Genomic DNA, 13,377 nt, shown 5'->3' on the forward strand with positions numbered 1-13,377 from the left:
GAACCTCTTTAAGTACAGGTTTAGGGATTTTAAATTTAGAATGGGTCTGACCGAGCCATCCGGTTTCGGGACCACAAACAGGGTTGAATAGTACCCCTTTCCCTGCTGAATTAGGGGAACCTTGATAATCACTTGCTGTTGACACAGCTTTTGAATTGCAGCTAAAACTATCTCCCTCTCTGGGGGAGAAGCTGGTAAAGCCGATTTGAAGAATCGGCGAGGAGGCACGTCTTCGAATTCCAGCTTGTAGCCTTGGGATACAATTTTCATCACCCAAGGATCCACGTCTGACTGAACCCAGACGTGGCTGAAAAGTCGAAGACGTGCCCCAACCGGCGCGGTCTCCCTCAGTGGAGCCCCAGCGTCATGCGGTGGATTTAGTAGAAGTCGGGGAGGACTTCTGCTCCTGGGAACTAGCCGTAGCAGGCATTCTTTTCCCTCTACCCTTACCTCTGGCGAGGAAGGAAGATCCCCGACCTCTTCTGGACTTATGCGACCGAAAGGACTGCATTTGATACTGTGGTGTTTTCTTTTGCTGTGGGGGAACATAAGGCAAAAAGGTAGATTTACCCGCGGTAGCTGTGGAAACCAGGTCCGTGAGACCTTCCCCAAATAAAACTTCAACCTTGTAAGGCAAAACTTCCATATGCCTTTTTGAGTCGGCATCACCCGTCCATTGGCGGGTCCACAGTGCTCGCCTAGCAGAAATGGCGTTGGCTCTCGAACCTAGCAGCCCAACGTCTCTCTGAGCGTCTCTCATATATAAGACTGCGTCTTTAATGTGACCTAAGGTCAATAAAATGGTATCCCTATCTAGGGTATCAATATCAGCTTACAAGGTATCTGTCCAAGCTGCTACAGCGCTACAAACCCACGCCGATGCTATCGCCGGTCTGAGTAAAGCACCCGTATGCGTATATATTGATTTTAAAGTAGATTCCTGTCTGCGATCAGCAGGATCCTTGAGGGCTGACGTGTCTGGAGACGGTAGCGCCACCTTCTTGGATAAGCGCGTTAAAGCCTTGTCCACCCTGGGCGAGGACTCCCACCGTACCCTGTCCTGTGCAGGGAAAGGATACGCCATAAGAATTCATTTGGGAATCTGCAGTTTCTTGTCTGGAGATTCCCAAGCCTTTTCAAATAACGCATTCAGCTCATGAGATGGGGGAAAGGTTACCTCAGGTTTCTTTTCCTTAAACATGTGTACCCTCGTTTCAGGGACAGAGGGGTCATCTGTGATATGCAAAACATCTTTTATTGCAATAATCATATAATGAATGCTTTTGGCCACCCTTGGGTGTAACCTTGCATCATCGTAGTCGACACTGGAGTCAGAATCCGTGTCGGTATCAGTGTCTGCTATTTGGGATAGGGGACGTTTTTGAGACCCTGAAGGGCCCTGTGACACCGTCAAAGCCATTGATTGACTCCCTGTATTATCACCCTGGACTCTGCTTTGTCTAATCTCTTATGTAACAAAGTCACATTTGTATTTAAAACATTCCACATGTCCAACCAATCAGGTGTCGGCGTTGGAGAGACAGAGAGAGGGTATGTCAGCACACACCCAGCGCCAACTGTCACTGGAAACAAAATTCACAGATAACAGCGCTTTTATATGATTATCTGTATATACCTATACACTCACTGCGCCTTACAAGTGCCCCCTCCCCCCCCCCCCCCCTCTTTTTTGCCCTGTGTCACCGTATTCAGCAGGGGAGAGTCCGGGGAGCCAGCTTCTCTGCATGTGCTGTGGAGAAACATGGCGCTGGTTAGTGCTGTGGGATCAAGCTCCGCCCCCTCAGCGGCGGGCTTCGGTCCCGCTCAATTTGTTTAATACTGGCGGGGGATTTAATATATATTGCCACCTCAGCTTATATATGCCTTTTAGCCAGTCCTAGAGGTCTTTTATTGCTGCCCAGGGCGCCCCCCCTGCGCCCTGCACCCATCCGTGCCTGCAGTGTGTGTTGTGTGTGGGTTGGGCGCAGCGTTACCGCTGCGCGTTACCTCAGAGAAGATCTGAAGTCTTCTGCCGCCTTTGAAGTCTTCTTTCTTCTTATACTCACCCGGCTTCTATCTTCCGGCTCTGCGAGGAGGACGGCGGCGCGGCTCCGGGACGAACGGCGAGGATGAGACCTGCGTTCCGACCCTCTGAAGCTAATGGTGTCCAGTAGCCTAAGAAGCAGAGCCTATCATTTAAGTAGGTCTGCTTCTCTCCCCTAAGTCCCATGATGCAGGGAGCCTGTTGCCAGCAGAGCTCCCTGAAAATAAAAAACCTAACAAATTATTTTTCAGAGAAACTCAGGAGAGCTCCCCTGTAATGCACCCAGTCTCCTCTGGGCACAGGATCTAACTGAGGTCTGGAGGAGGGGCATAAGGGGAGGAGCCAGTGCACACCCATCTAAAGTTCTTTATAGTGCCCATGTCTCCTGCGGAGCCTGTCTATGCCCCATGGTCCTTACGGAGTCCCCAGCATCCTCTAGGACGTAAGAGAAAAATAAATAATGATAGCTGGAATGTTGATGCTATGGACTCCACCAGTCCTCCTTTAAAATGTTTGGAGAACCCCCTTCCTGTATTTGTTGGCCAGAGTGGCCCTTGTTGCAGGGTACCAGCTGTGTGCCAGATAAGAGCATTTGGGTGTGGATTAAAAGTTTGATAGAGTCTAGATCAGTGATGGCTAACCTTGACACTCCAGCTGTTGTTGAACTACACATCCCAGCATTCTCTGCATCAGTTTTAGCATGGCCAAATAGCAAAACTGTAGCAGGGCATGCTGGGATGTGTAGTTCAACAACCTGGAGTGTCAAGGTTAGCCATCACTGGTCTAGATAGTCAATAACTCAACACCAGATGATCGACATGGTCAAAAGGACGACTGTTAAATGGTCAACATGGATTTAGGTTAACTGGGTCAAAAGGTCTGTGTGCAAATGGTCGACATGTGGTGTTTTCTTTTTGTGTTATTTTAACTGTAATCCTAACACTTTCCCTGGTGTCTAACCCTAACTGTCCCCTTCTGCAGCCTAACGCTAACCCTTTTCCAAGTACCTTACCCAAACCCAAAAAAACATGAGTTGACCCTCTCAGCCTTTTGATTAGGATACCAGAGCATTTGTGGTAGAGTAGAAAGTATCTTTGTTTGGAAGGTGTCAGGTCAGCGCTTTGTGTGCTGCATAAAGGTTCCCATTGGTGCTGATGTAAAAGAGGTTTCACTGAGCTTTTTGCCACAGTGGGGTTTCTGAAAGAATTTGTGAGGAAAATGCACTGCTGAATCTCCCCTTGTCTTTCTACTGTGGCTCATAAAGAAAAGCGAATCTTGGGTATTTCCTCTCCCAAGCCGTCAAATTCAACCACTATGGGGGTGTATTACATTAGCCGTGGCACTTGTTGTGTGGTTGTAACTCTGGGTTTAAAAACTAGTCCGTTTCCCTGTGTGGAACGCCTGCCACTGACGTGCATTAACCCATAGATTTCAGATGAAGTGCCCAGAATCTGTGGGTTACCTAGTTCTGTAATCCCCAGAGGGTATAAGTAACGCAGAGTTTTCCTAGCCACTCTTGGCCACACTGCTAATGGAATCTGACCCTATGAGCAGCTTTGTGTTTTTTCTGCTGCGGGGTACACTGGGCTCCACAAGGATAGACATTGGGATGTAGAGTAGGATCTTGATCTGAGGCACCAACAGGCTCAAAGTTTTGACTGTTCACAAGATGTATAGCGCCGCCTCCTCTATAACCCCACCTCCCTGCAGAGGAGCTCCGTTTTGTAGTTGATGATAGGCACTTAACAGAGGGGCTGCTCCTAGCAGCCCTAAAGAAGAGCTTTTTAAGAAGAAAAGTGAAGACTTCAAGGGCTGCAGCAGTGTGTAGATGTCAGGAGACATTCACTGCTGCAGCTCCATCTCTTCCTAGCGGCGCTGTACACTCCCGCACCCTGGTTGCCGGGTAACTGCAGCGGGAGGCTCCAGTTTTCTTCCTGTCAGGCACACACGACTGGGGCTCTCCGGGATCGCGTGGCCGCGCTACGGGAGGTGGTGAGTGGGTCCCGCTCGCGGGACCCGTGCTGTATCGTGATCCGGCGCAGTCGGTTGGAGGCGCGCCGCGAGCGCTGGCGGTGGACACTGTGGCATACATGCGATCCCACTAGATCACCAGGGCATGGGTGCAGGTCAGGTTTTCTCTCTAAACCTTTTTACAAGTAGCCCGCAGTACCACGTGGTTTTGCCAGCAGAGGGGATAAGGCTTAGACCTGGAGCCCCTCCCCCAGTCCCAGGGCGCCATTTACAGTAAGCGTTTCCGCCCTGGAGCTGCATATCTGTCTCTCCCTCACTCCCTGTCAGTGTGTGGGCGCCATTTCTCTCAGCTACACTGTTCCTGGGACTGCTTGGGTAAATCCTCCTTTGTAAAGCCGCCTGATAGTCAGCCCTGTGACTTTACAAGACACTTAAGTATTCTACATGTCATCTAGACAGTGATAGTTAAGAAAAAGTGCATTTAGTCAGGGTTCTCTGGTACAAGTGCCCTGTGATATACAGACAGTTTTTTTTTTTGCTGTTGACTACATAGCTATATATAAGCTAGTCCAGTGCAGTATTATTGTTGGTAATAACCTCTGCATGGTATAACTGTGACTACATGTGTGTGCATTAGCTTGCTGGGTGAATTTCATTTCGTGTCTCTCACTCAACTTTCTATCCCTATATTCTATAACCTGAGGGGGCTTGGTGCGTCAGGTTTATAATACTGTAATATAGGATATTCACAAGAAATACTGTAATTGTATTTTTCTCTGTGATTTTAGTCACCAGATCTCTCCTATATCCCTGCTTGTGCTGACTACACTGTGCAGGGGTTTGGGCAAGAGGTATTGTGCTGCCGATAACTGTACTGTTACTTGCAAGTTATATCATGTCTGCTTCTGAGGGTAACGGTACTGGGGCTGAACACACTACCGGTGTTGCTGACGCCACAGATCCCTATGGGGATAATATAGCAGCTGAGGGCCCTGGTTCTGGGGGCTCTTTGCCCCCCCAGTGGGACTGTGGCAACGGGGGTCCATAATGACCCGCCGTGGGCTACTTTCTCCACACTTCTGAATACGCTAGTTACTAAACTAACGCCCCCTATGGGACCTCCTATGCCGATTCAACCGTTTGTGGTCCCCGCGGCTAGCCCGCCGTGGGCAGATATCCTGTCTGCTCAATTGAAGAAATTGAACCAGTCTTTGACTACTAAAAAGTCTGACCCTCGCTCGCATAAGACCAAGGAGTCCACTAAGCGAGCTATTACCTCCTCACAATCCACTGCTGTCATTGACACCTCGTCTGATGAAGATGACGCTTACACTGACCCCACAGATTCTGACACAGATACTGCTGATAGGGAGGGTAGTTCACAAGTGGATGTTCCTGATCTTTTGGAGGATATTAAGTTGATTCTACAGATTACAGATGATCCCGAGCCATCTGTCCCTCCTAAGAAACCAGATAGGTTCAAGCGTCAGAAGGTGGTTAAACAAGTTTTACCTCATTCTGATCACCTGGTGGATATACGTCAGGAATCCTGGGAAAATCCAGGGAAGAAGTTTGTTTCTCACAAAAAGATGCTGGCTCGCTATCCCCTCGCGCCAGAGCTGTCAAAAAATTGGGAGACACCTCCTCCAGTGGACTCGCATGTGGCAAGGATGGTGGTTTCCTCAGCTCTACCCGGTCACTACCGTCACGTCTCTGAAAGAGCCTACGGATAAACGTATGGAGGGTTGTCTGAAAGCGGTTTACACCCTCACGGGTGCTGCGCAAAGGCCCACTATTGCAGCGACATGGGCTGCAGAAACTATTGAAGCGTGGGCCCTAGAGTTGAAAGCTGAAATCTCTTTTGACCACGCTAGACAGTGCTTGTCATATATTGTCACAGCTTCTCACTATATTAAAGAGGCGGCTTCTGATGCCGGTATTCTAGCAGCCAAGGCTTCTACTACGTCAGTCCTGGCCCGCCGGATATTGTGGCTGAGATCCTGGTCCGTGGATCTGGATTCTAGAAAAGCCCTGGAGGTACTCCCTTTTAAGGGAGATATTCTGTTTGGGGAGGACTTAAATAAGATAGTGGCTGATTTGGCTTCTGCCAAAACTGCCTGTCTGCCAAGTACGGCTCCTTCTGTGCCGAAGGCTAAAAGTACTTCCTTTCGCCCCTTTCGTCCTTCAGGTAAAGCAAAAGGTCAGGCGTACCACAAACAGGCCCGCACTTCCAAACCTAAAAGAGCCTGGGCCAGCTTCCAAGACCGATAAGCCTATCACATGACGGGGCGGGCCTCCCCCTGGGGGACCGGCTTCTAGGGTATACCCAGGAATGGTTGAAGACCACTTCAGATGCCTGGGTACGGGAAGTCATCACTCGGGGTTACGCCATAGCCTTTAAAAACCGTCCCCCTCGCCGATTTTGCCTGACAGATGTCCCTTCGGATCAGGTGAAGGCAGACACTCTACATTCGGTGGTACAGACCCTCCTGGACACAGGAGTGGTAGTACAGGTGCCTCTTGCTCAGAGGGGCCAGGTGTACTATTCTCCGCTGTTTCTAGTCCCGAAACCAAATGGGTCCTCCCGGCCCATTCTCAACCTCAAGGCATTGAATAAATTTGTGAGAATCTCCTAATTCCGTATGGAAACCCTTCGCTCTATTGTTCTGGCCTTGGAACCTGGGGATTATATGGTCTCCCTGGATATACAGGATGCTTACCTGCATATTCCTATAGCAGCGTCACATCAGCAATACTCGAGGTTTGCGGTTGGCAACCTCCATTATCGGTTTCGGGCGTTACCTTTTGGTTTAACCACGGCTCCGCGAGTCTTCACCAAAGTTATGGCGGTGATGATGGCGGAAACTCCGCCTTCAAGGGGTCAGGATCCTACCGTATCTGGACGACTTGTTGATCCTGGCAAATTCCCCAGAAATTCTCTTACGTCAATTGGATCTGACTGTCCGGTTTCTGCAAGCCGGGTGGCTCATCAACTGGAAGAAGTCCTCCCTTGTCCCTGCTCAGAGCATGGTGCACCTGGGAGCGCTATTGGACACTCACAACCAGCGGTGGTTGTTGTCTCAGGAGAAAGTCCTGAAGCTTCAGGGCAAGCTTCGTTGCTTCCTCTTTCGTCCGCAAGTGTCGATACATTCGGCGATGCAGGTGCTGGGCCTCACGGTGTCAGCATTCGACATGGTGGAGTATGCTCAATTCCATTCTCGCCCCCTCCAGAGGCTGATTCTGGTCAAGTGGGTCGGCCTGCCTCACCGGATCAGGTCTCGCATGATCTCATTGACTCCGGAGGTCCAGGACCAACGATTGTGCAGGGGCCGTCCCTTCTGGATATCCGACTGGGTCCTGTTGACGACGGATGCCAGTCTAAGGGGTTGGGGCGCGGTGTTGGAGCAACACTCCCTTCAGGGTCGTGGACCAAGGAGGATTCTCTCCTCCCGATCAACGTTCTGGAATTGCGGGCGGTCTTCAACTCTTTGAACCTGGCCCAGCATTTACTACAGAACCGTCCTCTTCAAGTACAGTCGGACAACGCCACAACAGTGGCTTACATAAACCATCAAGGCGGCACTCGCAGCCGCTTGGCAATGAAGGAAGTTTCACAGATTCTTCAATGGGCGGAACGCCATCTACCGGCCATATCGACATTATTCATTCCGGGAGTCCTGAATTGGAAAGCGGACTTCCTCAGTCGTCAGGACGTACACGCCAGAGAGTGGGGCCTCCATCCAGATGTTTCAACTCATAGTGGAAAGGTGGGGCCTTCCAGATGTAGATCTGATGGCGTCTCGACACAATCACAAGGTTCCAGTCTTCGGAGCAAGGACAAGGGATCCTCAAGCAGCATTCGTGGATGCGCTGGCGGTGCCATGGAACTTTTGGCTGCTGTATGTGTTCCCTCCGGTGTCACTCCTGCCCAGGGTAATTCGGAAGTTCAAGCAAGAAGGAGGAATCCTGCTTCTCATAGCTCCAGCGTGGCCCAGACGGCATTGGTTCTCAGACCTGCAAGGCCTATCGTCAGAGCGTCCGATTCTACTTCCACAACGCCCAGATCTCCTCGTTCGGGGCCCCTGTGTCTACCAGGACCTGGCCCGACTGTCTTTGACGGCGTGGTTCTTGAAGCTTCCGTCTTGAGGGCTAAAGGGTTTTCTGAGGCGGTCATTAAAACTATGTTGCTGGCCCGGAAACCGGCTTCTGCTCGGATTTACTATAGGGTCTGGCATTCTTACTTTGTTTGGTGTGCATCTAACAGTTATGACGCTTCCAAGTTTAGTACAGCCAAACTTTTGGCTTTTCTTCAGCAGGGCCTAGATTTAGGCCTTCGTTTGGCCTCCCTCAAGGTTCATATTTCTGCCTTGTCTGTGTGGTTTCAGAGAAAAATTGCGACCTTGCCTGATGTTCATACCTTTACTCAGGGTGTGTTGCGTATCCAACCTCCCTATGTCCCGCCTGTGGCTCCTTGGGACTTGTCGGTGGTGTTGGAGGCATTGCAAGAGTTTCCGTTTGAACCTCTGGGACCTTAAGTGGCTTTCCCTTAAGGTGGTGTTTTTGCTGGCTATTACATCCGCTAGAAGAGTGTCGGATTTGGGTGCCTTGTCCAGTAGTTCCCCATATCTGATTTTTCACCGTGACCGGGCGGTTCTTCGAACTCGTCCCGGATATTTACCTAAGGTGGTATCTTCGTTCCACCTTAATCAGGAGATTGTGGTTCCGGCCCTGGTCTCTCCTGACTTGTCTCCCAAAGAGTGGTCTTTGGATGTGGTACGGGCTCTCCGTATTTATGTGAAGAGAACTACTTCTATTAGGAAAACTGATTCTCTCTTTGTTCTGTTTGGTTTTCACAAACGTGGCTGGCCTGCTCACAAGCAAACTTTGGCCAGATGGATTAGAATGGTGATTGCACATGCTTATGTGAAGGCTGGTCTGTCAGCTCCTGCTCACATTACGGGCCATTGTACTCTGTCTGTTGGACCTTCTTGGGCGGCCCGCCGTGGTGCAACCCTTGCAAGGCGGCTACGTGGTCCTCAGTGAACACGTTCATTAGGTTCTATGCCTTTGATACTGCCGCTTCCCAGGATGCTTCCTTTGCATGCCGGGTTCTTGTGCCCGCTACAGTGCATCCCCTCCCATAAGGAACTGCTTTAGGACATCCCCAATGTCTATCCTTGTGGAGCCCAGTGTACCCCGCAGCAGAAAACGAGTTTTATGGTAAGAACTTACCTTTGTTATAATTCTTTCTGCGAGGTACACTGGGCTCCACAAGGCGCCCAACCTGACGCACTTAGCTTCTATGGGTTGGTATGGCATTAGCCGCTGACACTTCTCCTGTCGTGAGAATGTGGTGTTTGCGGCTACTAACTGTTGTCTCTTTTCCTGCTACTGCATTGGGCTGGTTAACTAAAAAACTGAGCTCCTGTGCAGGGAGGCGGGGTTATAGAGGTGGCGGCGCTATGCATCTTGGAAACAGTCGAAGCTTTTGAGCCTGTTGGTACCTCGGATCAAGATCCTACTCTACACCCCAATGTCTAACCTTGTGGAGCCCAGTGTACCTCGCAGAAAGAGTTTTAACAAAGGAAAGTTCTTACCATAAAACTCGTTTTTTTCAAAGTGGCTTGCACTAGTGTCACATTGATAACAGAGCGCATCTCAATAGTTGTTCCAGCGTTACCGTATGTTTTGTCTTACTTTGTTTAGGCTGAGCTGGCAGATGGCCATGAAAGAAATCTTCCACCACTTGTTATCCAGTGCTTTGCCTGTCCTAGCTGTTTCCTTCTGTTTTACCAAAGAGATGAATGTCTGAAGCACATGTCTGCAAGCAACCACTTCGTCCATACTATTGTTTTTAAAGGTATGTGGAGAATTGAATTTCTGTGAGTGTTGTGAACAATGGCTGTTCTGTATTTCTACATCAGGCAGTACCTTTACATGGTCATAGGAAACAATGGGGCAGATGTATTAACCTGGAGAAGCCTTAAGGAAGTGATAAAGCAGTGATATGTGCAAGGTGATAAAGGCACTAGCCAATCAGCTCCAATATGTAAATTAACAGTTAGGATCTGATTGGCTGGTGCATTTATCACCTTGCACATATCACTGGTTTATCACTTCCTTATGCCTTCTTCTCCAGGTTAATACATCTGCCCCAATGTCCTACGTCTGTCCAATGTGTTTGTAAGCTTTGTAAGCAATGTGCAACCTGATAGCTTTCAATCACCACACCAGCAGCCCACCAACTTTTAACGTGGGGCTTCACTTTACCACTGATTTAAAAAATGTAAAATTACTGAAAGTTACCTTGTAAACGACCACATCCCTCCTCTCAAAATGGTCTTGCGTGCCTCTCTTGCTCCAAAACAGTCCCTTGTGCCCATAGTCCTGCATTTTCCACAGTATATCCCTGCAGACCTTCTCCAGCGGCCTCCTACATACTGCACAGGCAGGGTCTTGCAGCTAGGCATTACTAGGTACTGTATGTGCTTTTTATTAACTATCTTAAAATTGTTACCAGGTAAGTGGATTTCAGGTTGTTGTGGATTTAAAAGTCAAAGGCATGACCTCATGCTAGCACTAGTTCCACAGTGCTTACAGTATCTCTCCATTGCCAAATATTTATCTACAGAGACCTATCTAGTTTCGGTCATAAATTATTGTTGCAGAAGTTCAAACATTAACATTTCGACCTCTTTTACTTATCTTTACACTTCCGTCCTATCCGCAGAGGAAGGAGGGAGAGCTCAAAGCGCACTCCCTCTTCTTGTAGACTACATGACCTCGCTATGCTGAGTAGAGACAGTCACATGACGCTGCAGTAAGCTGCTGCAGACTTATTCTCCACTAATCATGCAGAGAGTAGTTTAGATTGACAGCAGCTGGCTGCGGGCTCAGGTGTTGCGCCACTGGTAAGGACGCTTTCCCCCCAAAAAACAAGATAACACTGAATGTAACTTTGAAAGAGCATTCCATGCAAAAATATACATTATCCCCGATCCCAAGTGTTTTTGTGTGATTGCAGGTCCAATTTTGGCTGTTTATAAATACCTCTAGTTGGATATCGCAATAATAACCATCGGTCATTAATCATGATATCCGGCCGTTTCGACCGGCTGAAATGGTATCGGGGGTAATAGGATGCCGCCCACAGTGTTTCATTGTATGCTTTATTTGGGTATCCCTTGGCAGTCATATTCTTAAACTTAACACTTCATTACCATATTTTACCCAGAATTGTTCACAAATGCTTTGTGTTGGATTCCAGTTGTCCTGCCTAGCATTTAAACAGCTGGCTCAGTGCAATTTGTCAATTCACTCTGTGACCAGTTTGCTTCATAAAGCTTGTGGAATTAGAGGTCAAGTGTCTCACACCCTCAGTAGTTGTAGCTGTTCTTACATTTTACTGAGTGGGAGCTTTATCAAAGCATGGAGAGAGGAAGTACCAACCAATCAGGTCCTAACTGACATTTTTCAAACACAGCCTGTAACATGTCAGACGCTGATTGGTTATTACTCTCTCTTTCCACTTTGGATTTTGCCAAGCTTTGATTAAATATCCCCTTGAGTTTAGCGTTTTTATTGTATCACTTGATAAGTTATTGTTGGGGGGAAAAAAATGTGTGACTAAAATTACAATATTTTTTTTCCAATTACTCTTTGTTCTATTTATTCCTTGCAGTTGTTAATAAAACTTTAATTCTTGGAAGTTTTTATTTTACTGCAGATACCAAGGGAGTCCCATGTCCCATACCCATTCCATCATTTGCTAAGAAAGTTTTGATTGCTCTTTGTAAGGACATTCCTTTCCAAATTGTCTGTACATCTTGTCGTCGTGAGCTACGCTCTCATGTGGAACTCACTGCTCACTTCAGGTGAGTGTTTGTGACATTTTGTGTGTGGTGCTGATATCGAGCGGATCAGCCAGATAATTGTAGCGTGTATGCCCAGCATAAGACGAAGTTCTAAGATAATGTAATAATGTATATATGGTTAAATAGAGGCTATGGTTTATTTAGCTGCTGTCCCCAAATAAGAATGATTTATTTGCATTTTATTTTCTCTGACGTCCTAAGTGGATGCTGGGACTCCGTAAGGACCATGGGGATTAGCGGCTCCGCAGGAGACTGGGCACAACTAAAGAAAGCTTTAGGACTACCTGGTGTGCACTGGCTCCTCCCTCTATGACCCTCCTCCAGACCTCAGTTAGATTCTTGTGCCCGGCTGAGCTGGATGCACACTAGGGGCTCTCCTGAGCTCCTAGAAAGAAAGTATATTTAGGTTTTTTATTTTACAGTGAGATCTGCTGGCAACAGACTCACTGCAGCGAGGGACTAAGGGGAGAAGAAGCGAACCTACCTAACAGGTGGTAGTTTGGACTTCTTAGGCTACTGGACACCATTAGCTCCAGAGGGATCGACCGCAGGACCCGACCGTGGTGTTCGTTCCCGGAGCCGCGCCGCCGGCCCCCTTACAGAGCCAGAAGCAAGAAGTGTTCCAGAAAATCGGCGGCAGAAGACTTCAGTCTTCACCAAGGTAGCGCACAGCACTGCAGCTGTGCGCCATTGCTCCTCATGCACACCTCACACTCCGGTCACTGATGGGTGCAGGGCGCTGGGGGGGGGGGCGCCCTGAGGGCAATATAAGACACCTTGGCTGGCAAATCATCACAATATATAGTCCCAGGGCTATATATGTGATAAATTACCCCTGCCAGAATCCATAAAAAAGCGGGAGAAAAGTCAGCCGAAAAAGGGGCGGGGCTATCTCCCTCAGCACACTGGCGCCATTTTTTCTTCACAGTGCAGCTGGAAGACAGCTCCCCAGGCTCTCCCCTGTAGTTTTCAGGCTCAAAGGGTTAAAAAGAGAGGGGGGCACTAAATTTAGGCGCAACTATATGTATACAAGCAGCTATTGGGGGAAAAATCACTCAGTTATAGTGTTAATCCCTGCATTATATAGCGCTCTGGTGTGTGCTGGCATACTCTCTCTCTGTCTCCCCAAAGGACTTTGTGGGGTCCTGTCCTCAGTCAGAGCATTCCCTGTGTGTGTGCGGTGTGTCGGTACGGCTGTGTCGACATGTTGGATGAGGAAGGTTACGTGGAGGCGGAGCAGAGGCCGATAAATGGGATGTCGCCCCCTGTGGGGCCGACACCAGAGTGAATGGATAGGTGGAAGGTATTAACCGACAATGTCAACTCCTTACATAAAAGGCTGAATGACGTAACAGCTGTGGGACAGCCGGCTTCTCAGCCCGCGCCTGCCCAGGCGTCTCAAAGGCCATCAGGGGCTCAAAAAAACGCCCGTTACCTCAGATGGCAGACACAGATGTCGACACGGAGTCTGACTCCAGTGTCGACGAG

At 48.8% G+C, this 13,377-nt stretch overlaps 1 protein-coding gene across 5 annotated transcripts in view; it reads left to right on the forward strand.

Moving 5' to 3' along the window:
* ZNF451 (zinc finger protein 451) overlaps positions 1-13,377 on the forward strand; it is a 319,768-nt gene that overhangs the window by 162,216 nt on the left and 144,175 nt on the right. For all 5 annotated transcript variants that reach the window (XM_063916733.1, XM_063916730.1, XM_063916734.1 and 2 more), the window contains 2 exons: positions 9,722-9,875; positions 11,742-11,889. In XM_063916733.1, coding sequence (XP_063772803.1) covers positions 9,722-9,875; positions 11,742-11,889 — 302 coding nt within the window. The remainder of the gene's footprint in view (positions 1-9,721; positions 9,876-11,741; positions 11,890-13,377) is intronic.

Source organism: Pseudophryne corroboree, chromosome 4 (assembly GCF_028390025.1).
Source record: "Pseudophryne corroboree isolate aPseCor3 chromosome 4, aPseCor3.hap2, whole genome shotgun sequence".
NCBI classification, from domain to species: Eukaryota; Metazoa; Chordata; class Amphibia; order Anura; family Myobatrachidae; genus Pseudophryne; species Pseudophryne corroboree.